This window comes from Antechinus flavipes, chromosome 3, assembly GCF_016432865.1.
Source record: "Antechinus flavipes isolate AdamAnt ecotype Samford, QLD, Australia chromosome 3, AdamAnt_v2, whole genome shotgun sequence".
In the NCBI taxonomy this organism is placed as follows: domain Eukaryota; kingdom Metazoa; phylum Chordata; class Mammalia; order Dasyuromorphia; family Dasyuridae; genus Antechinus; species Antechinus flavipes.
The window spans coordinates 212,569,086-212,596,883 of record NC_067400.1 but is presented as its reverse complement, the minus strand read 5'-3'; the positions used below and the strand labels follow the sequence as shown (position 1 = coordinate 212,596,883).

The following is a 27,798-nucleotide window of genomic DNA, read 5'->3' as shown; positions in this document are numbered from 1 at the left end:
TGATTTCCTAATTTTTTCCTCTAGTTTTCTTCTGCTGCTTCAGATCTTCCTGATTTAACATTTCTATTTTTACTCATTCATTTCCTGAATAAATAAATCCTTACCCCTATTGAGTTGCAATAAATTAATTTCTTACCTGAAGACAGAAGGGTAGTAAAGCATAGTAATACCCTCTATGCAAAGAAGGATTGCCAGGCCCCATGCCATTATGTGGTAGAGCAGAATAGTACTATGAGGAAAGTGAGAAAAAGAAACTTAGATATACATGGAAATGATGTTATGACACTTTGAAAGAAATCAAAAGGACCATCTACAGATATTTATGAGGAAAAGAATTAATTTAAAACAAACTTTGACCTAGCCCTGTGAAGCAGTATGATATTGAAGAAAAAAAGCTGACTGAAAATCAGAGTTCAAGTCTCATTTCTGACACATACAAACTGTTTGACCCTGGATAAATCTTTTAACTTCTTAATGTCTTAGACAACTCTCTCTGAATATAAATTGCAGAGGAGTTGCTATAATCATGGTAGAGGAAATGTTCTCAGTGAAAGATTTTAATTGCAATAAAAAACAACAACAACAACAACATAGCTCTACTTCCCTCAAAACACAATGTTTCTATAAAACATTATAAATGTTAAGCCAGAAGAACTACTTATACTACAATACCAATATTATAAAAAAATTTTAATTTTTGCTTTCAGACTTGATTACATCCTCTGCTCCAACTACTGACCTCCTTTAAGTCCCTCATGTTGCAGTGCTCTACTACTTAAAGGAGAGCCATTAATAGCTAAATCTGGTCAAAACTGCATAGAGTCACACAAAGGTTTTAAGACTCCTCCTAAAGTCTATAAAGTCTTTTTTTTTTTTTTCTTTTTGGCTTCTTTTAATTCCCAACTATAATCTCATCTTCTATAGCAAGGCTTCTTGAACTTTTTTCACTCATAACCTCTTTTTTGTTCGAGAAATTTTTACTCAACCCTAGATACATAGATCTATAAATAGGTACACAAACCAAACATTAATTGATAAAAAGTCATAAAGAAATTTATTTTAAAATAAATCTTTGGTATATGTATAATTTTACAATTTATTAAAATGAAAACAAATTTACATACTAATGAGATGGATATTTAGTTGTTTATTTTTACCCAAAGAATTAAATCTTGGCAGAATATTTGATACTTCAGGGCATAGAGCATTCAGAAACCTTTTACTGTTGCCAAATTTTGTGCAACTCCCACCTTCAGTTACACGACTCCATATGGAGTAACAACCTACAGTTTAAAAAGCTTTGTCCTATAGGAAGTCTTCCTCTCTTCATTCCACTGTCTTCTTTTGTTTAATTATTTCCTATTTAAGCTGTTTATAATTTGTTTTCCATATATTTGATTGCAATTTGTCCCATGTAGAAAATGTGATTAGAGATGTTGCCTGTGGTAGAGATGTGGGGATATCAATGTGACAAGACACTTGTAAATACCTGTATTATAACACACCTGTAAATAAGTACGTGATAAAGAACACGTAACTTTTTTTTGCCAATATGTTTACTTATACCTACAGTTACTGGGAAATATGACCAAATAAGGCATAAGGAAAGGGGAAGTGCATGCAGATGGGAGATGTAATTAGGGAGGGCGTCTCATGTGGAAGAATTAGGTACTCTGGATAGGTTGTAACCTCCATAATACCCAATCAGTGGGGAATCAGAAAAGGGATTTTCCTTCCAGGACAGGGAACATAGGACACCCTTTCAGAATGTGCCTATTTCTAGATACCTGTTCTTGCAAGATCATGAATAAAATTCTTTTCTGGGCTTCATCAGCAAGTCTGCAGAGTTCCTATTAAGGAGTTAGTTTCATTCATCTCCTTATCCTTCCTTCCCACCCCTCAACATACACACATACACACACACACACACACACACACACACACACACACACACACACACAATCCCTCCATTAAATTGTAAGTATTTTGAGGGCAGGGACTGTCTTTTGCTTCTTTGTTTTTTTAATCTCCAAACTTAGCATAATGTCTACTACCCAATATATGCTTAATATTTATTGACTGGTTATCCATATTTATTACATAGAATTTTTTTCCTTTTCCAATGGGGTAGAGAATAGAAGAGAGAAGTAATAATTTCTGTTACTTAAAAAAAAAAAAAAAAAAGATGACAGGGCTGCTATAGGTATGGAATTCTACTTTTAGATGAGGTCACTATTTTTAGTTTTATTAGCAACATTTTTTTTCTTTTTTCTTTCATATTTCCACATTTATCATTCTACACAAGAAAAATCAGATCAAAAGGGAAAAAGTGAGAAAGAAAAAACAAGCAAGCAAACAACAATCACCATCAAAAAAGATGAAAATATTATGTTCTGAGCAGCATTACTTCCTTACCAGAGACTTCACAACAAACAAAAAATGGTGAGAGAAATGAAGGCAAGAGGTATAGAACTATAGCTTGAGGGAATGATAAGGTCAATGAAAAGTTTTAAATAAGGAAAAGATTTAAGTTTAAAGAGGAAACAATTAAGGGGTCAATCTCATAGTGGAAATAAGGGAAGTGAGCAAGGATACAAGTAAAAAGTTGGCTTGATAGAGAAGAATCACTACCTCTTCATCAGAAACTGGAGTTGTTGTCCTTCATTCTCCAAAGTGATCAAACTATGTTTGAATCCAGTTATGGTGTGTCCATCTGTGGCTTATCAGATCACTATAAGCTTAGAATGCTCTACCACAGGTTGTGCACAAATAGATCATGTGAACATTTGGGGTAGAGATGTCTCTAAATTTGAGCATCTCTCCTTTCTTTGGAGCTACTTCAATTCTATTTTGTTCATAGAGTACAGTGCCTCCTTTGATTCAGGCAAAGCTGGACAATCCTTTGCTAGAGTCTCCCATGTTATGCAATCAGTTCCAAAGGTCAGAGAGACCTGAGAGTATCCTTGTTTCTCTTCATCTGACCACTATATGAGCACTCACTTTGTGCCAGTTCTCCTTAAAATAATCTTTTAGGCAAATTGGTGAGGAGAAGGGGAAAAAGAAAGGGGAAGAATATATAAAGGGGATTTGAGATATGGAGAAGAGATACAGAGAGAGCTCAAGGTGAATTGGTCTTAATTTTCTCAATAACTTAATGAGGGGAGATCTTTTGTTGAGAGATTGGGGGCAGGCAGTATAAGTAGACTAGGGAAAACAGAAAACTTAGATCTACCACTGCTGGGAGTGGAACAATCAATTGAGGAGGAAAAAAGGGATTGCCTTACTGTAATGAATGTCCAGTTGAGGTTTGACTAGGGGATATAGGATAAAAGAGTGTAGGACAATGTAAGGTTGATTATGGGTCAAGATTAGAAAGGGAGGAAACTAAAGCCAGAGCTTCAGAGGTGGAGTCTTAATGCCAAACTCCTAGAAAAGGCTGCTGACTTAAGCTAGTTCTAATTTTCTTCAGGTATTTCTTGGTTTCACTCTACTATCTTTCCCCTAATCTATAAACTGCACCTTTATTCTTTCAATTGCTAAACCCAATTACTAAAACCTCAGGACACATTTTTGCCCTGTCAGATTGCACTGACTATCAACCACCACTTGCTCCTAACTACTCTTTCCTCCCTAGGCTTCCAAGATTCTTGTTCCTTCTTGATTATACATCCACCTTCTCAGTCCCCTTTCCTCAATCCTGGCTCCTTTTTTTCTCCCTGTCTACCAGCTAAGGATGACTGGTTTTTTTAGGTTTTCTTCTATGCCTTCGTCTTTTAGCTTTTTGTCAATTCTATCTCCAAAAATCTTTGATAATTATCTCATCTTCACACAACTGCTCACCTACTTGCCCTATCTTCCTTAGATTATTGCAATAACCTCCTAATTTGTCTTCCTAGCACCAATCTTCTCTTGTCCAATTTAATCCATAGTAATTGATAAAACAGTAGTGTCATCATTTCCCTCTGATTCCTACTTTCTTTCCAAATGATTCAGCTTACAAGTTTTCTGAAACTCATAGCTTCCATTAGTAAAATTCTTGCCTCTCAAATGAATTCATAGATCCCACTGCAAGTGCAGTTTCATGGAATCATAAGAATTGATAATACTAAAGTTCAGATCTGACTCTGTCAACCTCTTAAAACACAAACTCCACAATCTGATATTTAAAGCCTTTCACAATCTATGCACCTTGACATTCTCATCTCATTTTACTACTTTTCACATATTCTTCTAATCAGGCAAATCTTCCAATTCTTGTCAAACTCAACATTATAGCTCCCTCCTAACCTTGCCTTTGAATAGCTAGAATGTAATCCTTTTTATCTCTATTTTGTAGAATTCCTTATTTCAAAGCAAACTCTACCTCCCATTTTATTTTGAAATTACTCTTGAAATTAATTAGTATAACTTTGCATGTCCTTTGTATATACTTAGTTGTAAACCTGGTTTATACTTTCTCCTACCCTTACCAGAATGTAAATTTCTAGAGGGAAGAGATTATTTTTTTGTCACTGTATGCTCAATACCAAGAACAGTGCCTTGCAAATAGTAGATACTTAATAAATTTGTTTTAAGTTCACTTGAATTCCTGATCATCAGTCTAGCACACTATTTGTTGTGCTATATTACCTCTTACTAGTGATATTAGAAAACAATTATTTTAAAAAACCTGATTTAGCCTAGTTTATTCTCTATATGAGCCCTTGATGCTCTTCCTTAAGAAGCCATTCTGTACCTCTAAAAACTCTAAAACCTGAGGAATAAAGTGGATGATCAAGATTTGACTGACAGTATGGCAATTAACCCACTTGGGGCACAATATTTGTACAGGTAATAATAAGATTTCTCAATGTTTAGGACTAATCAGGAGCTAGTTTTCTCCTCTTTTGTTACTCAATATCCTATTCTTATCTTTGTATCTTTGGGATTTTAGCAAAATGATAGGCACATTGGGGATTTAATAAATGGTTATTAATTGATTAGTTACTAGTTACTACTTAGAAATTATTAATAGTTTTAAGTTATTTGCTGTCCAACAATTCCATTTCCCATCCTACTTTTTCAAAGTTAAGTGAACATATAGCTCAATGTAACTTCTGTGTTCATAAATGAATGCTGAAGATTCAAGCATACTCAGAACTGTAAGTTTTTTTGAGGTTATTGTTTCTTTTCCCCATATTAAAACATAGAACTTCTGTCTAGGCTTCAATCAATCTCCTGGCAGGGGGTCTAGATTCCAGCAAAGATTCTTCTGGAAAGTATTAGATACTCCACCTAACCACCGCTTTAAAATTCTTATGAGCTCCAACTAAAACTTAAACAGTGTGTATTAACAGAAAAATCAAAGTTTTCAAATTGAAAGGATAGCATAGCATTTAAATGAAAGGGGAAAAAACAAAAACAAAAACAAGGGGGGAAAAACCACACCCTAATGGAGATTAAACATTCTAATATTATTGCAACTTGTCTTCTCTTAGTGATGGAATGCATAAATATGTTTTGTATCTTCATAATCCGTGGATACAAGCCATAGTTTTTCCCCTTCATTTATTTCACATATTTCTTTTTAGCATTCATGTTTGTTTCTTGAAGCTTTATAGAATTCTATCAGATTTATCTGCCAAATTTTCTCTTGGAAGCTTTTTTCCAGGTGGTACTCTGCTTCTGGGTCTATGCTGTAGCTTCTGTAGAGCTCTCTGGTTGCTTCTGATACTTTATTATAAATAGCAGAAATAGACTTAAGAGAATTTAAGTTTTCTTATGATTGGCAATTTTGTAATCAATTTAGGAGAAGGCAACAAGGAATCATTTCAAGATATTTTTCTGGAAAAGTCATTCCCTCAATTCTCTTTTAAATTGAAAATTAGTGAATATTTTAGTTCAGCTTCTTTATGCTTCAGAGTTGATGGTTTTGTTGGAGGGTGGAGAAGGAAATAAAAAGTGTTTCTCCTGAGTGAGCTAAATTAGCTTTTGGTGATCTTTTCATTTTGGTTCTCTGGTTCAGAAGCTAGAAACTTCTATAGGATGGAAAAGATATCTGTTGTTCTTTGCTATATCCACCATCCAGAGGACCAGATTGATGAGGAGTTGACTAGGAAACTTATGCCAATGTTATCCTCCTTTCCTTAGGAGACTTCCCAGACTCTTGCCAGACTTCTTCCCGACTCCCCAATCACCCACCAAGATGAGAATAGGTGCAAACTTGATTTACCAAAACCCAGTAGAACATTTTTTCCCATAATATTCTCTACTGTAGATTCAAATATTCTAACATCTCATCCTACTTTAGAGTTACTATGACTACATCTATGTTATTCATTTACATTAAATTTTTGTTCAATATTGAAGATCCAATTTCTTGTCTTTTTTGTGGGTGTGCAGATAGTGTTTCCATCTAAAATATTCTTGCTTGTGTTCATTTAGTGAAGGACTTTTTAAAAAACCTAATACCATTGTTGTTAACATGGTATTTAGAAATATATCAAATGTCTATATGCTGCTAAGCAAGTACAATGCAAACTGATCATGTTAATTTTGTCTTATTAAATTCAAACAAGTGCCATTATGCAATTCACACTAAAAATGGATTTCATATTATTTGGATTCAAATATTTGAATCTTGCTATATTTTATAGATCCAGTACCAAACAAATTATCAAATAATTATTTCAAAGAATTAGGAAAAATTAATACAATCCATCTAGAGGAACAAAAGTTCAGAAATTCTCAAGGTCAAGAATAGAAAGAAGTAGAATGGGGAAAAGCCTAAAGTTCTAGATCTTAAATTTTTTTTCTCATAAGAAAACAGTAATTACTAAAATGATCTCATCATTCAACAGATTAATTACATAAGAAACAGTAACAAATGAATATACTAACATAATTTTTAATAACTCCAAAGACTCCAAATGTCAGTCACAACTTACTCGTTAACCAAAAATGCAAGGAGAACAGAAATACAATTCGATAGAAATTAGGTTTAGAATACATCTCATACTATATTCCACAATAAATTCCAAATGAACAAAGGATTTAGACATAAAAGCTCAAATTATAAATCAGAAAATCAGAGAAAGGAACACCTATCTCAATTAGAAACAAAGGGAAGAGTTCTTGATCCAAACAAGAAATAAAATGGATTTACACAAGTTAAGATAGATACTTCTTAAAAACATAAGAGTAAAGAGATTTTTCAGAAACAAAATCAATGCAATAAGATTAGAAAGGAAACAATGACCTTCAGGGAAAAAAATCTTTGCAGTAAATTTCTCTGATATTTAGAAATTTTAGAAATATGTAAAAAGCAAATCAATTTAGGGGCAGCTAGGTGGCACAGGTTATAAACTACTGGACTTGGAATCAGGAAGTTTCATCTTCATGAATTCAAATGTGCTCTCAGAAACTTATTAGCTGTGTGATCCTGGGCAAGTCACTCAATCCTGTTTGTCTCAGTTTCATCCACATCTTTGCTATGAAGAACTGGACATGACTAAAATCATTGAATAGCATATTTAGGAAACAAATGCAAACATATAACAAGAGCCATTTATCAGTTGAAAAATACTGTTAGTGACTGTCAACAGGAAGTTCTCAAAAGAAAAAAAAACTATCAACATTCATGAAATATGCTTCAAATCACTAATAATAAAAGATTGATAATTCTTTTTGTGGTGGCAAAATATTGGAAATTGGGGGGTTATCTATCAACTGAGGAATGTCTAGACAAGTTGTAGTACATGAATGCAATAGAATACTCTTATTGTGTAGTAAGAAATGATGAGCATGGGACAGCTAGGTGGTGTAGTAGTTAGAGCACCAGCCCTGAAGTCAGGAGGACTTGAGCTCAATCTGGCCTCAGACATTTAACACCTCCTAGCTATGAGACCCTGGGCAAGTCATTCAATCCCAATTGCCTCAGCAAAAAAAAGAAAAAAGAAAGAAAGGAAAAAAAATGATGAGCAGATTTCAGAAAAACGTGGAAAGACTTGTATGAATTGATGCAAAGTAAAATCAACAGAACCAAAAAAGATCATACATAGTAACAGAACATAGTGTGAGAATTGACTGTCAATAACTCAACACTTTTTAGTAATTTAATGATTTAAGACAATTACAAAGGATTCATGATGGACAATATTATCGACATTTAGATAAAGAACTAATGGACTCTGAATGTAGATTGAAGTATACTTTTTTCACTTTTTTTTTTCATGATTTTTCCTTTTAGTTGATTTCTTTCACAACAATGACTAATATGGAAATAAGTTTTATATGATTGTACATATAAAACTATATCAAATTGCTTAGGAAGAGAAGAGAGGAGAAAGAAAGAGGAAGAAAAAGTTGGAAATCAAAATTTTGTTTAAATGAATGCTAATTTTCAAATATCACTGACGTTGACTTGGTAATCACAGATACCAATGACGATATCTTACAATGTTATTCATCTTGGACAGGTGATTTGAATTCATGAAGGATAGATATTTTCTTATGATCATCTTACCAATTTTTAAGCTATTTTTGTTATATCATTTCCTTTGCAAATTCTCTTTGGAAGAGAAACAAAGTAAAAATTGAGCAGTTAAAAAAATGAATGCTAAAAATTATCTTTACATATAACTGGAAAAAATAAAAATTATTTTAAAAATTTTTAAATAAAAGAATTACAAATTTTAAAACAATTCTAAGGTTCTAATTCATGCCCTCAGATCTGTGAAGATAGCAAATAGTAATTTGGATGCAACTTAATATTTGCCAAGGAAATATCAGAATGAGATTTTAGTGAAGACATATCAAAAGTAACAAAAGGACATTTGGTCCCTAGAAACACTTCTCCAATTATAGAATTAAAGCTTCAAAATGACCTAAAAAAGGAAAATAAAAAGAAAAACTGAGGCTATATGAGATCTACAAATTACATGATCTAAAGAGCTATTTGTGACAAAACTGGAACATTCAAATTACAAAATTATGGAACAAATGGATTTTATTCTTAGCTCCAACAATATTCACCAAAGGGTTCAGTTCTGCTGTTGAAATTTAGGCCTTAATCTTAGCTAAAATTGGATTGTGTAAAAATAACTACTACACAAGGAATTTCTGAGTATTTTGATTTTATAGGATAGTCTAATGACATTTATCTTTTTGGTTACTATTGTTCTGACATAGGGTATCTTCTTTAAATAAAATATCTCTTATTTTCTTTTTGTTACAAAATTAATAATATGAACATTTCCATATGCAAAGAACAAAAGAGGATCGATATCATAATTCTCCATTTCCAACAAAACTCTATTTGTATCTTCTACTGAACCATCTCCTATTCTCTTTTGTGTATTTGTTTCATTGATGATCTTTTGTTTCTTTTCTTCCTTTTTAAAATTTTCTTTATTACTCACTAAATCCTCTGAATAAATCTTCTCCCCCCATTCCAAATAAAAGATCTCTCTTGCAATAAATAAAAAGTGTCAGGAAAAAAAAAATCTACATGTTGACCATGTCTGAAAATGACATGTTCTGTATCTTTAGTCCAACAGCAATCTTTCTAAATGTAGAAAATATGAATCATCAGCACTCTGGAGTATTAATTGATAAGTACATCATTCATAATTTTAATTTTAAAAGCTTTTCATGTGAGCTCAATGACACATTGAATTTCAGTCATCCAAAGATCAGACTAAGTACTTGGTCTTATCACCAGATTACTGGCAAAAAGGCAATGTACCTACCACTAAATTTTTGGCGATCACAATTCTTTTAGAGGAGGTTACAACCTGTGTCCATAGAGGGATTATGAAACAAGCAACATAATCATCTATCACAATGTATTGATAAATATCTATGTGGATCAGTTGAAACACTGTCAATATTTTAAGCTCCTTAACTGGAATTTTAATTTTTAAACTTTAATGACTTAAAGTACTATTTTAGAATTTACATGTAAAAACCTTTTGCATATTGCTTATACCCTCTCTCAACTGCAACAACAAAAAGTTTTAAAGATGCTATCTGTTCTAAGGTCCATAAACACAGAATGGGAAAATGCTCAGAGGCCATCTAACCCAAATTCTCATTTTGCAAATGAGAAAACCAAGCCTCAGAGAGATTAAGGGATATTTAAGACTACCTATAACTTTTCCCCCCAGGTTATTCTCATAGGGATCATTGCATATGTTGTCAGAATTTTTAAAATCTATTAATTCCTTTTTTTTTTTTTAATTCCTTTTTTTAAATTCCTTGGCCTAAGACAGAAATGGAGAACTTTTTTTTCTGCTAAGGGCCATTTGGATATTTATAACATCATTCAAAGACCATAAAAAAAAATGTATCAACTTAAAAAGCTCAAGAGGTTGTGGTACCTGGCTTTCATCATCACCTGCAGTTGATTATGCAAATAATTCTGCAGGCCAATAGGCCATAGTCTCCCCATCTCTGTCCTAAGAGATGGCTCTCTGGAAAGAGAAAGAATACTAGAAGAAATATAAATGATGTGAAACGAACAAAAAAAAATCAGTAAAAATCTATTTTTAAGACCTTTATGATTGTAGCAGCAAGGAATTGGAAATTGAGTGGATGCCCCTCAATTGGGAATGGCTGAATAAGTTATGGTATACGAATGCAATGGAATATTATTGTTCTATAAGAAACGATGACCAGGTTGATTTAAGAAAATCCTGGAAAGATATGAACCAAACTGATTCGAAGTGAAGTAAGCAGAACCAAGAGAACATTGTACATAGTAACAATATTATATGATGATTAACTGTGATGGGCTTGGCTCTTTTCAATAATGAGGTGATGCAAGATAATTCTGATAGATGTATGATGGAAAACATCATTCACATTCAGATAGAGAACTATAAATATGGATCAAAGCATACTATTTTCACCTTTTTGTTGTTGTTGTTGGTTGTTTGCTTGGTGTTTTTTCTCCGTCTTTCTCATGTTTTTTTCCCCCTTTTGATCAGATTTTTCTTGTGCAGCATGATGAATATGGAAATATGTTTAGAATTTCATATGTTTAATCTATCAGGTTGCTTGCTGTCTTGGGAAGGAGGGATAAAAACTGGAATGCAAAGTTTTGCAAAGGTGTATCTTTATATGTATTTGGAAAAATAAAATACTATTAAGATAAAAAAACTTATGAATTATTTATCCAGTTGCACACCATATTCTGGGCAATATGCATTTTTTTTTAAATCTAGTGTAGATGACTAGAATTATTGGTATGAATAACCCCAGATTTTATTGAAAAGGTAGGTTGGTGAATGTAACACCAAAATTAATATAACTTGCCAATAGAGACATTTGGAGAATTTCATCCATGTAAGAAAAACTCCTTTTGTTTGTATGCTACTCTCTACATTTTGCATATTAGTGAAAATTTCAGGCAGATATGTTTCTATGGTAGAAGAAATATTTACCAGCAATCTTTTGCCACTAGACAAGATATTTCCCACCTCCCCCTAAAATCTACTAAAACAGTCCTTAAGACTTAATTAGTTTAGGGAATGAAAACTTTGACTACTGCCACAATTCTTGGTTACCCAAGAGCATAAAAGTTGCCTGCCCACAGGGAGTCAAAGCTCTTCAGACTGGGCAAATCATACTTTACTCTGCTGACCAGACATATTTTTATGTGGATAGGACGGTGGGGCCTTGATCTGAGTTTAGTGCCACATTCTTCAACATTCATTTTTTTGGGGTAAAATTTTGAGTTCCAATTTTTTTTCTCCTTCCCCCTTTTCCTCCCTTCCTCCCCCAAGTCAGCAAGCAATCTGATATAGGCCTTATGTATATACTATCATTTTGAACATCTTAAATAATCTTTTATGATCTCTTTGGGATACAAACCTAGTAGTAAGTCATGTTCTTATTGAGCATTTTCTTTATCCCATCAGTAAATAAACTTTTTGTTAACTGATGATCTAGAGGTATCTTATTTTAATCCAGTTCTGAACCTAAAGCACTAGACTGTCATGAATCAGACCCAGACTATTGTACTATCTTCATTTTAAAAGCATCATTGATGCTAATACTCAATTGATCACAAAATTATTTCTATCAAATCTATCCAATTCTTTTTGATTTAAATCCATGCGAGGCACTCTGCTTATACCGAGATAAAGATTGAATTTCATTTGTTGGCAATCTGCTGTTTGGAAATTAACAAACATTAATTGTATGATTGTAAAAGATATAGTCTGCTCCAGAAAATTATCCAGAAAATTCCTGTTCTTCTCCTAGTTCATCATTTTCTTCAACTTGGCATTAAAGATACTCTATAAGGGAAAGGGACCTACATGTACAAAAATGTTTGTGGCAGCCCTTTTTATAGTGGCAAGAAACTGGAAACTAAATGGATGCCCATCAATTGGAGAATGGCTGAATAAATTATGGTATATGAATGTTATGGAACATTATTGTTCTATGAGAATTGACCAGCAGGATGATTTCAGAGAGGCCTGGGCAAGAATTGATGCTGAGTAAAATGAGCAGAATCAGATCATTGTACACAACAACAACAAGATTATACATGATTATTTCTGATGGACATGGCTCTCTTCAACAATGAGATGATTCAAACCACTTGCAATTGTTCAGTGATGAAGAGAGCCATCTATACTCAGAGAGAGTTCTATAGGTACTGAGTGTGGTTCACAACAGCATTTTCACTCTTTTTGTTGTTGTATGCTTGCATTTTATTTTGCTTTTTTTTCTTACTGGTTTGACTTGATTTTTCTTGTGCAGCATGATAATTGAATAATTTTGTATGCAAATATTGGATTTAACATATATTTCTTGCTTTTTTTTAAACCAATTTTCATGGTGTACAGGAAGTATACAGAGTGACTATGCCAAGGTGCCTGGGCACACAGTTGGCCTTTGCCAGATAGGACAGTTCTACATCAGTGTTAGTGACATGGAACACTAGGAAAGTTGTCTATTGTAGCTTTTATTCTGGCAACACTCTTAGAATGTAGTTCTCAGAAGAAGCACGACTCAGTGACACAATGCTGTTTGTAAGACATCGTACATTAATTTTAAATGGGAAAAATGAATGATTGAAAAAAGATTGCTTCCTAATACACTACATCCATTTATGTTCTAGTGCCTTAATTTTTTAATTTACTTCTACATTTTTGTTATATGACATATGTGTGAGTGTTTATTTTTAATTTAGATGGCTATGTTAGATCAAACTGTTGTACCCAGAATTTGGTACTGGTTTTTTTTTTCTCTGATCCTGTACAAAAAAAATAAATATAATTAAATTTCAAAAAAAACCCATATATTTCTATCATGTTTAACATATATTGTACTACTTGCCATCTAGGGGAGGGAGTGGGGGATGGGGGGAATTGGAAAACAAGGTTTTGTAAGGGCTGTTGTTGAAGAATTGTCCACATATGTTTTGAAAAATAAAAAGCTTTAATTAATTAAAAAAATAAAGATACTCCATAATCAGCCTCACCTCTATCATTTTAATCTTATTGTATATTAACTCCCCATGCACTGTCTATTTCAGTCAAACTGCCTGGCTAGCTCTTCCCTAAACATGAAATATTTATTTCTGTACCTTCCCACAAGTGATTCCCTCATATCTGATATATATTCCCTCAGCTCCACTTCATGGAATCTCTGGTTTCCATCAAAACACAGTTAAGTGCCACCTCCTACTTTAAGTATTTCCTGTTCTCTGTTGTTAATGCTCTCTCACTCCTAAGATTTTTTTTAATTCTGAATTTACTTCTATATGTATTGATTGTATCCATCCAGTAGAACCTAATCTCTTTTGGGCCAAAGGATGTTAAGTTTTTATATTTGCTCTCAGTTGGCTTAATATAGTGTTTTCAAGTGATTTTTTTTTGAATGGAATTAAATATGTATGTAAATCATTTTAAATAAAGATGTTACAGAGATATATAAGTAGGCATATATGTAAAAAATAATAATTGTTTATTGCCTTTGCAGGAAAAACTATTTGCTGTTCCTGATTTTTCCCCATGCTTTGGGATGGGTCAATCTCTACTACTCTTCCATTGCCATAGGACATAAGAAAGAACCATATATACAGAGGGACTTTTTGTATTCATGGGTTCTTCTTCAGTCTTTTTAGTCATGTCTGATTCTTTGTGGTTCCATTTAGGATTTTCTTGGCAAAGATATTGGAGCAATTTGCCACTTCCTTCTTTAGCTCATTTTAGAAATCGAGGCAAATAGAGTTAAGTGACTTGCCCAGGGTCACACAGATAGTTAATGCTGACAGATTTGAATTCAGGAAGATGAATCTTCCCAATTCCCAGCCAAGTACTTGATATACTTCATCACTTATTGCCCCATTCATGGGTTACTATGGTCAAAAAACTGTCTAACCTTATGATCAATATTCTATAGTGAGAAGTATAGTGAGACTGGTATACTGCCAAGCATTCCAACTCTGATGCAGAGAGCACAAATCTGTTGAGTTGGCCACATTATTCAAATGTCAAATTTATGTTTGCTAAAAAAAATATTTTATGGAGAACTCACACAGGGCAAATGCTCACAAGTTAGTTAGAAAAAGTGATACAAGGACACTCTCAAGGTATTTCTTTAGAATCGATTATATGAAGGTGACATTGGCACAGGACTGCCCTTATCAGAGAGATGCTGTGCTCTATAAGCAAAGCAAAATTGAATTAACTCAAAGGAAGTGCAAAATGCATAAAATTTTAGAAACTACCCCAAATGTTCACGTGGACTACTCTGTAGCAGAGTATTCTGAGTTCCTATTGGTCTGATCAGCCATAATCAGATATATTGTAATTCAATTCAAGATAGTGATGTCCTTCAAGAAGGACAAGAATCGACCAAGTGAAAAATCTTTAGCTGTAGCAAGACTGGTCTACAGATAGTATATTCTAGGGAAGCAGCTGAGTAGGATGCTTAGAGAGGATAGTGATCTCATCACTCTGGAGCAAACAAGGATTTTGGATCTAGTTCTATCCTCTCATTTTAGAGATAAGAAACTGAAGTCCATAAAGGTTAAATAATTTGCCCAAATTCATACAGATGATGTGAATCAAAATTTGAATCCATATCTTTTGACTCTAGAGTTAGTGCTTTTCTCACTGTATCATACTGATTCAGACTGTGGAAAGTTTGGAATACTAGGTTCAGAAGTTTCTACTTTATTCAATAGACAATGAGGAATCACTGCTTTGGGTATGATCTCCATTTTTTATAAAAGGAGGGACCTTCAAGAAGTAAATAACTTGCTCATGCTCACATAATTACTAAGTAATAGTCAAAATTTAATGTTCTTTCCACTGCCAATTCCATAAAAAGAGAGATAATATTGTTTTTATTTTCAAAAGTATCCCTCTCTGAGTTACAGGCCACATGTTCTAGAAAGGAGACAAGTATAGAATGAACAATCTCAAAAATAATATAATTAAGCAAGGGCAAAAAATAACTATTAATAAAAATTTGAAAATAAGACTTGTCTCAGAAAAGTCAATACATACTGAGAGAATCTTTTTTTTTTCAACTTAACTATGGTACCAGTTTTTTCAATTCAATGGTTTTGTAATATTAAGTTGTTAATCATTTATTTCCAATATTTAGAAGTAATTGTTTTGATCTGTATTTTATTCATTTTAAAGACAATTTTTATGTTATATGTTATATATCAAATATATATTAGGTCCTTTCATCTGGTTGCTATTAACATAAACTTCACCTTCTTTGTCTTCATCTTCTTCTCGACTATAATGTATAAAATGTAACTAAGCTTATTTTTTGATACTGATCAGTCAACAGGTATTTATTGACCACCCTTAGAAATCATTTGAGGTCTCAGATTCTGGTAGGCTTGTTGTAAGATCAAGAGCTGAAAGAGATCTTAAAGGTCAAACTTCCTCTTTTAATACACAAAGTTACAGAGGATCATAAAAATTAAGTGACTTCCTCAAGATCACACAACTAATAAGTGAAAGAGTCAATATTTGAATGAAAATCCCCAATTCTAAATTCACTTTCCTCTTATTTGTAACTGTTCCTTGTAATAAAGACATCCCAAAATAAGTTCATCTTTTTCAAAATATTTCTCCAACCACAACAGTTAAATGAATTCTTGTGAGAAAATTCAGTTTGTCATTTATTTTCTCTATTAGTACCTTAATCCTGTAGATCTTCTTATCACCAAATAAGCATCTACAGCATAGCAAAATAGCCACCAGAAACAAGCACTATATAACAGCTGGATCCACACCTACATTAGGGGCAAAAAGGACATACATTAACTCCCCTGAAAACATTCACCGGATTTCCAGACCATCCATGAAATGAAACTTTAGAAATCCACTTCCTTTGACGTTATTAATTCAACACATGAATGCATTCAGTTGGACATGTGGCTGTAGTTTTTTGCAATGAAAGAAGAATAATCATCTTGTTCCCTCTACTCAACTAGATGTGTTTAAATAGCTTTGTTTCCTTTAACACTTTTCCACAGAGTGAATAAAATACATGGTGAAATATGCTGTTTAAATTAGAGTAGAATCTCATAGGAGTTTACAAATTGGACTTTGTTTTCTTCCATCTGATCAATGGAGAAATGCTTCAGAAATGTACCTCAACTATGATGGAAAGGAACTGTTTGAAAAAAACACCTACAGTAATATTTCCCTAATGTGAAATAAAATATTCATTCAGTTATAGCTGAAAAGAGTTTTGGGGGCAGACAATGAAAGAGAAGGCAAGATAATCTTTTGTTGGATGAAAAGTAATTTCCCTTTCTCTGTTAATCTTTTGAGGGAGGTGTCTGGACATGTCATTGGTTCAAAAAACTCCCAGTAAAGAAGTTCCCCTCACTGATGCATATCAGCAAGTCCTCTGTAACTTTTATGGTCTTAGTCAGTTGGCTGGAACATAGAAGGTTAGATAAATTACTCATGGTCACACAACCACGACCTTCAGAGACATCACTTAATTTTCCTGCCTTCAAGGTATCCATTAAACCGTGCTCCCTCTTCTCAGAATACAATTCATTAATTGACAGCACAAAAGCTTTGAGGCTCACTGTTTTATTTAGCACAAGAGTTGTCAATTTAAATAACTCTGGATAAAGGCTCCTCGTATATCAGGAGCTGGCTTTCTCCACCCATAAAAGAATTGATGGAAGGACATAGATAAGAAATGAAGGCATGATCTGGGGGAGGGGGTAGGGGGAAGGAGGGGAAAAATTGGAACAAAAAGTTTTGCAATTGTCAATGCTAAAAAATTACCCATGGATATATCTTGTAAATAAAAGCTATAATAATAAAAAAAAAAAAAAAAAGAAATTTAAAAGAAATGAAAGCATGGAATGTTATATATTATTTAACAGCTGAATCCATACCTACATTAGGGGGGAAAAGGACATACATCAACTCGCTGGACATACATACAACAATACTGGAAGAAATGCCTACATGGATCACAGAACCATTGACATATTGAAATCTTAGGTCAAAATATATTTTGATAATAATGAACGAAATGCATTTGGAGTGAAAATATCATCTCAGGAATATATTCCTCTCCTGATCTTGTATTTTCTGTCACATTCCATACTGTATAAACTTGTGTGTATATGCACATGGGTGCATATGATGCATATATGCATATATGATGTGATGTGTGGTGGCAGGCAGTTAGAAAATAAAATAAAAGGTGGGAAGAGGGAATTGGAAGCAATGAGAGAAATATGAAGATGATACTTACCGCACTTCCTACACAGAAAACAGCAGGCCACACATCTGTTCCATTCACCACTGAGATATTTCCAATGAAATCTGGAAATCCTAACCATACTGTAGACCTGAATATGATACCTAAAAGGAAAAATTAACTGATCTTCTAAGTCTGTAATTCCAATTAAATTTGCATGCTTACTGTAGCTAGAGAGAAAACAAGGACAAATATATACATACTCACACACAAATAATAAATATTTCTTAATCTGAGAGAAGAACCTCAATGCTTAGCTATAAAGGATCTTAAACTATTTTAAACTATTTTAAAATACTTCTCTCATTATTGAGTTGATTTGCTACTAAAAATTGATGCATTTTGAATCCTTTATTAAGCATTTTGCATAATAGAAATGTTTCTATTGTATAGAAATATTTTCATATAGAAAAAATATATCTTAAATAATAAAAACTATTGCTTCATCTTTTAAATATAATCTAAATTGATTACCTATGTTTCTATATAAAATGATAATGACAATGTTGCCTTTTTAAGTGTTCCTTTTTTATTTTTTCTAAAATTTTGATTTCATTACTGTCCTCAAATACTTCCACAAACTGAGCATACTGACCTACTTCTAAGATACTACAAGACTTATTAACAAATGTATTATCATGTTACACTTAAATAGGTTATACAAATAAAAGATGAGTCACAAAATAACCAGTTATTGCTTTTTTTTTTTGAAAAGGTGATACTTGGATACCCTCTTATTATTATCTAATAATTTCAAAAAATAATAAAAGTTTGATTTTTTATTAGAATATCATATTCTGGCATGGCAAATGAAAAGTAACCTTTGGGATCAGGAAGCTGGAATTTCAATTCCCATTGGTATCACCTGGTTTAATTGACCTTAGGCAAGTCTCTTGAAATCTCAGTGCCTCAAGCAACTTTCCATTAAAGAATCATTTTTAAGCAAGCATTTTAATGTACCTATCTAAATACACATACATACAAATATATGCACATGTATATGTATGTGTACATAAAATCAGTATCAGATCATGGTAAGCACAGTAAGATGGGAATGGAAGGCACCAGCAGCTGGGAGATCAGAAAATATTTCATGTAAGAGGTGGTGCCTGAACCGAGTTTTTAAGAAAACCAGGGATTCCTAAAGATAACGGTTAAAGGAAATACATTTCTATTATGGGGTATAGCTACTGTAAAAGTACCAAAAAGGGAAAAGGACCATATGAAGAACTACAAAAATATTACATTGATAAGGCATATGGAGGAGAGTAATTTATAATAAAATAGAAAGGTAGGTTCGAGCCAGGTTGTAAAGAACTTTAAATAATATAAAGGATTGTGTATTTGATCCTAAAGGTAAAATAGGATGCTATTGGAGTTTAATGAGCAAGGGAGTGATACAGCTAAGCCTGTGCTTTACCAAGATAACTTTGGGAGCTGGGTGGAAACTTAATTGGAGAGAACTTAGAGATGGGAAGATAAATTAAGAAGATATTGTAGTATTTTAGGCCAGAGGTGATAAAACCCTGAACTAAGATGATAAATGAGAGAAATATTTATTAAATAATAAATTATTTGGGAGACCCAGGATCTTTTGGCTCATAAGAGAATGCCAAATGGCCCACCTTTTATTAATTATTTGTTAGCATAATTAATAAAATGATTAATAACCCAAAACTGTCTTGTGAATTTTTTATATGTCACATGGCTCTGTGAGCAGTGAAAAGGGATCAGATGTAAGAGATGCTGTGGTAGCTGTGAAAATGGCACTGATTTGATTTGTACACTGATGTTATGGTCTGACTCTTAACCTTGTCATCTCCCACAATTGATCCATTTCCACGATCAGAAATTTTTTTTGATTTTGGAATTAAAAATATAAAAACTCACATGAAACTAAGTGACTCTTCTAAAATTATAAAGAAAAATCACAATGAAAACAAATCAAGTTTAATGAATTCTGTCCATTAAACTGAAAAAAATCAAACATTTCATCCCAAATATGTGTGATTACTCTCTCTCCTTGTTGGACCTCAGGTTTTTTTATCCTAATCAAGCCACTTGAATTTTAAAATGACATTTCTGAAGCCTAAAATAACAGAATCAATGGGGAGAGAACTATAGGGCACAGCTACTGCTCCACTTAACTTCTCAGAGGTTGGCAAGTGCCTCTTCAATGGAGCAGAAGGCAAACCAAACATTCTGATACCTTCTCCTTTCAACAGAAAGCATTTGCTTACAACCTCTGATTTTAGGCATGCTTCATAATTCAGCATTTATGTCATAATTCAGCAATTATGTCAATTCAATTCAGCAAGCAGTCATTAAGGGTGTACTAAGGGCTAGAAATTTATAAATCATACTATAAATCACATTTCCTCTATAAGAACAATAACTTGAAAATAAATTCAAACCATGCTGATCTTGCATTCCTGTATTGATTGTCCAGGCCAAAGAAATTAAAAAAAAAAAAAAAAAAAAGAATTACTCTCCTCTTTCTGGCCCAGAGTTAGATGGGGAAGAACTTTTACATTTCTCCATTTCATCCCGACTGACTAAAAAGCATCCTTCAGATTGTGCTGTGAGATTACCCCAAGAGTAAATTCCCTCAAATTCTTAGGATTAAAGTGGTGAACCCCCCAAACCCCCTCTTTACCTAGGCAGCCCAGGAGATCACAAGCAGAGATGAAGAGCAGGATGGTGGCAGAGGAAGTGTGAGGGAGCTTCTTGGGTCCCTGGCTCTTCTTGGGAAGGAGCTGTAAGATGCTGAGCAGTAAATTGAAGGAGGCACTCCCAAGGCACACCCCATTAAATACCTGGGGCTGGAAAGCCAGTACCAGCTGTGTAGCTGCATCCCGGTTTGGGCAACAGAAGGTCTCCAATCTGGGAGATGCCATGGAAAAGTCTAGCTTGTGTTATAAACAGAGATCTGCAGCAGAGCCTGTTTAATCCAGAACTAAGGAGGTCTCCTTATCCCCTGCAGATCCCTGGCCTCTGGGATTAGATCATGTGCTGTGGCTGGGCAAGAAGAGATCATGTGGGTGGCTGCAGTTCAGACTAAAGCCCCCCGGGAGCTGACTTTCTTCTCTCTCAGAAACTTGCTTTAAAGAAGATGGACTCTAGTCACATGAAATTTCTTTTCTCTGAACATTTTTGAAAAGATGCTATTAAGAGCATCCCTGCAAAATTTCTGATAGAAAGTCATCCTAAAAGCCATAGTAAATGGGTAGATAGGACTTTTCAGTAACCTTAAGGCAAGCCAAATGTTGAACTCATTCACCAAGGTCCTTTATAAAACTTAGTTTTAAAAAAATACAGCCTTTAGCCCTCCTTTTTTATCTCTATAGGATCTAGCAAGAGAAGCAATTTGGTGTGGTGGAGTAAGAAATGATCAAGAGTGTTTCCAGTCCTACCTTTGTTACATATTGCGATCAAGGGCAAGGCATTAACCTCTCAGTGCCCCTTTAAGTACAAAAGTCATAGAATAGTTGTCGATTTGTGTTGGTTGAGGGAGTTTCCTTACTGGGAAGTCCCTAGAATGATGAAATCACAGATCTGAACAAAAATAAAGTTCTGGTAAAGATGAATGATATATATCAATTCCTTGCTTTGGGTTTAGCTAAGTCATTCTGTTATGATTGACTATCAAGTAAAAAATGGATGCATTTTTTAACCTCCAACTAAGAAATCAATTTCCTGTCAGGAGAGGGATTTTAACCTTCACAATCTTCAGTTAAGACCTCTATACAAAGCCAAACTCCAAAGTGATTTTTAAGAAAGACTGTCCAAATTGGGCACCAGATACATCCAAAATTTAAAAATGAGTGTCTATATTTTTCTGAACAATTCTACAATATTTCAGCATCAGATGCTTATGAACAAGAGATTTTAATGGCTTTTCAAATAAAATTTCAAATTTGATTGCAATGGATTTTTCCCCTATGGCTGAACTCTTGGGATGACATAGATGAGTGGCAAAAAAGGACAAACATAGATGGATTGAGATTTGCATCTTTAGAGGGAATTCCTGACTCAATAAGATCACAGATCTACTTGAGTTCAGTGGGTAAAATTCATTGCTCTGAAACAAACCTGAATGTTATGTAAGTATGATGGTGAAAACTGACTCTAGGAAAGAGGTAATAAAATTCACCTTTTTCCTTTTTTGTAGAGGTGGGGGCCTATGGGTATAGAATATTGCATATACTATCAGACTAGTTTGGTATATTGGTTGTTTTTTTGTTGAACTGCTTTCCTTCCCTCTTTTTTCTCTTTATTTTAAACACTTTACTCCATAGAGTAGAGAAGTAGTAGAACTGAAAAGTGATATGATGTAAAAAAACAAAAGTTATCAATAAAAATGGTTTTAAATATATCTAAAGAAAGAAACTAGAGAATCTTCAAGAAGTAGTTAGAATTATATTTATTTGCACTAATAAACCTTCTGGCGCTATATAATCTTAGTTAAGCTACTCTCTGTGAGCCTCACTTTCCCAATTATAAAATAAGTATTTAGATAAAACTCTCTAAAGCCCCATCCTGTTCAATACATCTTTGCTTTTTATTGTAGTTGTCCTTTCAGTCATGTCTGACTCTTTGTGACCCTATTCAGGTTTTCTTGATAAAGATACTGAAGTAGTTTACTATTTCCTTTTCCAACTCATTTTATAGATGTAGAAACTAGGACAAACATTGTTAAGTGATTTGCCCAGAGTCAATTCCATTATGTAGTATAAGTTGATACTTTAAATACTGGGACTTTTCTTCCCCAACATATCAATCTATAGAAACATAATAAAAATGTTATCTTTCTTCCCAAATCCCCACTCTAAAAATTAAAGAAATTTTTTGAAGGTTTACCAAGATACTACTTCTAACCAATTTTAAGGCCAGAGAAATTATTTGTAGAACAGCAAATAATAATTTAATTTAATTCAATCTACTTCATGCTCACTTTTTTTAATCTCCACCTAAGCAATTTCACCTGTTATGCAATTTTAATTGAGGGCCAGCTGGTCATAGTTTGTGTTTCTCTCCTTTCACCAATACAGTGAAGGGGGTTTCCTGTTAGTTTAATCACTGAAGGACAAAAAGAGACTTCATTTCCAGAGGGGAAGTAGGATGCTTTAATGAGACAATGGAAAGCAAACCCTGTCACAACTTCAAAAGAATTAGGGCCTGGCACACATTTGTAAACTCACTCTATTCAGGTTGCAGCTGTTCTTAGAAACCAAATCCCCAAATGTCAAAAACTAGGTTGCAATTACACACATAAAAATCATGAACATAATTACCAAGACCAAATGAAACTGTTTGTTAAAATCTGATTTGCTCATTCTCTTCTGGAAGCATAACATCCAACTTTATTGCTCTCGACATTCCCTGTCAGTATTTTTTTTCTTTCTTCGTTTATTGAACTAATTTTCCCTTTGACTTCTTCAAAGGCTAGGGTGCTAAGTTTTGTTTAAATCTGCAGGTTAGATTGGGTCATCCATCCATGGAGAATTTCAGATGCTTCTTATGAAGCCTTGATACAGAAGCAAACTGAATCATTGTCCTTTGACACTCACTTTCTTATTATTTTCTCTGATCCTGGATCTTCAGTCCCCAATTGGTGTAAGGGTCAGTTGCAGGTCATGACTTTATCCCACCTTTCCTCAGTCTCTGGTTTCCATATTCAAATCTTAAGATCATTCATCAAAATAACAACAGTTAAACAATTTGAATTTGGGAACATGTAGAATGATGACTACAATATAAAAGACTGTGTTTTTAAATTGATATGTATCACGTATCCTATGGTTATTAGTATTCTGAGAAGCAGCATAACCTGGTTCAAGGATTCTTTCTTCCCCCTCCCCCTCAGACTAACCACCTTATTTTTTTCTTTTAATTTTTAATTTGTGAAAAACAAACATTTCCAAAACATAGTACATTAAAAAAATTATTGCATATAAAACTGCAAATCCACCTATTACAACTTCTTATTCCTTCTAAATATACAACAGTTATCATATAAATTTCTTTTTTTTAAACTTCCCATCTTCCCATCAGTATCCTAAATAGAATAAATCAGAAATTGGTGTGTGGGGCTTCTCTGGGTGGCATTCTAGATAATTGTTCGTAGCCTGGAATCAGGAAGTCTGTGTTCAAATCCAGCCTCAGATACTTACTAGTTGTATAACTCTGGGCAAGCCACTTAACCTGTTTGCCTCTGTTCCTCATCTGTAAAATAAACTGGAGAAGGAAATAGCAAAGCATTATCTTTACCAAGAAAACCCCAAATGTTATCACAAAGATCCTGAAAAGACTGAAACAATTAAGCAACAATAACAAAGTATCTGTATCTATAACAAAGCATCCAGAAACAACATTGTAACACCTAAGGGGAGCTTCCTAAATGTTCCACAAATGAGATTTTTAAAACTTCCAGCAGCCATGCACTGTCAATTACCTCTTTGACATATGTGCTTTCTAAGCTTTCTCTTTGGTTCTAAATGTAAAGTGTATCAACTAACTATTGGAGGGGGGAAGGATGTTTTATACTAACTTCTTACAGTACCACCTTAATAAATAGTAATACAATTTATTCTCAATTTAGAATATTGGGGGAAGCACACCAATGGGGGTTCAAGCTATTGATATTAGAGAAACAACTCCTGAACCCTCAGAGGTACCCCTAATGCAGAACAGATGTATTTAATTAAGGGAACTGGACTGTCTAGGAGAGTGAGAGTTGGGATGAAGAAAGATACTTTATGATATCCTCATTAATTAAAATACAATGAAGAAATGCCTAAAAGGTTAACCCAAGAGAAGGGAAAATCTCAAAGCAAGTACAAATAGAATATCATAAATCTGGAGAGCAGCTGGAAGAAATGAAGAATTTTTTAAAAGTGGAAATAAAATGAAGACTACTAGAAAAAAAAGGAAGGAGAGCTAAGAACAGAAGGTAAAAAATCTTATCTAAATAGTAGACTTCCTGAAAAATATTTATTATTTAGCAAAATAGATTTCAATGATTCTAGGGGACAATAAAAAATATTTAAACAAAGTTAAAAGACTGAAAGATTAGGAGAATGTGAAAGAATTTTACTATAAAAAATTATCTGGAAAATAGTTTGAAGAAAGAGAATTTAGGAATAATTGGATTCTGTGAAATTTCAAGAAATCATTAACAAAACTAGTTTCTCTCTTCTTCTCTTCCATCCTCTTTTTTCCCCTCCTCTCTGTGTCTCTCTCTTTGTGTGTGTGTGTGTGTGTGTGTGTGTGTGTGTGTGTGTGTGTGTGTGTGTATGAGTGTCACAGTGAAGGTAGCATAGTGGATAGAGCACTAAGCTTAGAATCAGTGAAACTCATCTTCATAAGTTTAAATCTGGCCTCAGAAACTCTGAACAAGTCACTTAAATCTGTTTGCCTTAAGGAAATGGCAAACTACTCCCATGTCTTTGCCAAAGAAACCCCAAAATAGGTCTTGGAGAGTATGACATGACTGAAAAATAACTCAACAACAAACTTAAAGGAAAAGTGACTCAAATTACAGAAGAAAATAAATAGCAAAATCATAATAGTTCGAGATCTCAATGTTCCCTTTTCAGTCTTAGAGACTTTTTTGTTTAAAAAGGGTTAAAAAAAAAAAAAAAAGAAGTTAAGGACCTGAATAAAACTTTACAAAAGTTAGATATAATAAAATTTTAGTTGGGATATAAAGGAAACTAGGGAGGTCAGTAGTCTGAGTGATGAGGGGAGCCCTGAAACACACACATACACTCTCTCTCTCTTTCTCTCTCTCTCTCTCTCTCTCTCTTTCTCTTTCTCTTTCTCTCTCTCTCTAAATCTCTCTCTCTCTCTCTCTCTCTCTCTCTCTCTCTCTCTCTCTCTCTCTCTCTGACCTTGGGGGGAAAGCTTGGGAAACTTCCTCAGAGAATCTCTCCTCTAAGACCCGACCCAGGAAATCAAGATAAAGTGGTTTCATTCTGTTATCTGGGTGAGTCCAGGACCACTCCTACTTAGCCTGAGCTGGAGATCAAGATTTTTATCCAACTCTATTGAGTTGGAGATTAGTCCATGGATACTCATGGAAAATTTCTATTCAATTCCAGAAATCTTTGTCTAATTCCAACTCAAACTGTCCCTCAGCCTCCAGCCAAAGTTTCAATTATAAAATGCAACAATTTGGGGTTCATTCCTTGCAGAGGACCTAATCATGCCATGGAACTCTCTCTCCCCTTGGTATAGCTGTGACCCTCTGCCTGCTGAAAAGACATTCTCTTTCAGCATTACTCCCTCTTTATCTCTCTCACCTATTTCCCAAATAGGACCTTATTCACCTCTCTGTCAGGATTTCTCTGCTAGAAACTTTCTCTGCCAGAGGATTTCTCTGTTAGATCTTTATTTATCTGCTGGAACCCTGTCACTAAAAAAGTCAGCCTGCAAAAGCTGACTTCTCAGTTCTAATGATAAAGTTATTTTTGTCAGTTTAACTTTTCAGATTCATAAATTCATTTACAAAGGACCTGCGCCAACCAGAAGGGGTTGCTTCCCTGCCAAACTTCTTCATTTTTGCCCCTCTGGGAATCGTGGGGAGCCAAACCATCATCAATGTTCCAGCCAAGGGGTATAGTCAGAGAAAATGTCTAGAACTGAGAGATAGAATCTTGTTTGTGAAGGTCAGTGTCACTGAATTTGTATTTGTATCCCCAAGCTTGGTATCACAATGCTTGGTACATTATAAATATTTACATTTATTTGTTCATTCATTGCTCATAGTTAAGCTACGTTAATATGATAAAAAAATGATAGTATTACCTAGATTTATTCATAAATTTGCTGTCATAATAAACTACCGAAAAATGTTTTTATAGAACTAGAAAAAAAATGACAGAATTCATCTGAAGGAAGAAATGGTCAAGAATCTCATGGGAACTAATGGGAAAAAAAATAAGAAAGAAGAGTAACCTAGCATAGTAAATCTCAAAATATATTTCAAAACATTTGGTACTAGTTTAAAAAGAAAAAAAAGTGATCAGATGTATATAGATTAGGTCCATAATACCCAAAATAATCAAATGTAGTAGCATAGTGACAATAAACCCAAAGGCATCAACACTTAGACAAGATCCCACTATTAAAATTACTTTAAAAATTATAGTTTGGGGGAATACAATTTGGGAGAAATTATGTTTAAGGTAACATCTCACAGTATATTCCACAATAAGCTTCAATAAGATATTTGATCAAGATATAAAAGGTTATATCATAAATAAAGGAGAAAGGAAGGTGATAACTTTCATGACTTTGAGTAGTAGAAAAGTTCTGGAATCAACAAGAAATTGAGAAGAACACATAAGATGAAATGAATGATTTTGATAATATTCAGTTCCACTGAAACAAAAATCAACCCATTTAGAATTAGAAGGGAAAAAAATTGACTGAGGGAAAATCGTTACAGCAAATTTATTCTAATGAATATCTGATAGTTAGGATATATAGTCAGGTGATACAAATATATAAAAATATACAATATAGTCAGGTGATACAAATAAAAGTCAATCCCTAAGAGAGAAATGGTCAACAGATAGAAAATAAGCAGTTCTCAAAAGAAAACAAAACGCAAACTACTAACAGTTAAATGAAAAATTGTTACAAATCTTTAATAATCAGAGGAAAGCAAATTAAGACAACTCTAAGCTTCTACCTTATCTTATACCAGACTGACAAAGATGAGTTAAAGAAAAAAAAAAAAAAGAATGACAATTATTGCATATATATATGGAAAAACAGGTATACCAATGCACTGTGGTTTTGTTGAACTTGTGTTTAACATGTGAACAGTATTGAAATGGTTTAACTGTTTTGAAAAGTTAGAAATTTAGATGTCCTTCCAAAAAATCACTAAACTGTGTACATACCATAAACTTGAGATACCAGTACTAATATAACACCAAAGATTAAAAAAAAAAAACAGCCCATATATACAAAAATTATATCTGTGTTTACTTATATACATATATAATTATAGTTATAGTTACAATAAGGAACTAG

The 27,798-nt window shown here is 33.5% G+C and overlaps 1 protein-coding gene across 1 annotated transcript in view; it reads right to left on the bottom strand.

Moving 5' to 3' along the window:
* Positions 1–20,651, bottom strand: part of GPR143 (G protein-coupled receptor 143) — a 58,825-nt gene extending 38,174 nt beyond the window's left edge. Inside the window, exons 1-4 of the mRNA XM_051991131.1 lie at positions 20,411–20,651; positions 17,749–17,858; positions 16,161–16,255; positions 137–229 (exon numbers count right to left, since the gene is read on the bottom strand). Coding sequence (XP_051847091.1) covers positions 137–229; positions 16,161–16,255; positions 17,749–17,858; positions 20,411–20,651 — 539 coding nt within the window. The remainder of the gene's footprint in view (positions 1–136; positions 230–16,160; positions 16,256–17,748; positions 17,859–20,410) is intronic.
* Positions 20,652–27,798: the final 7,147 nt, after the last annotated feature.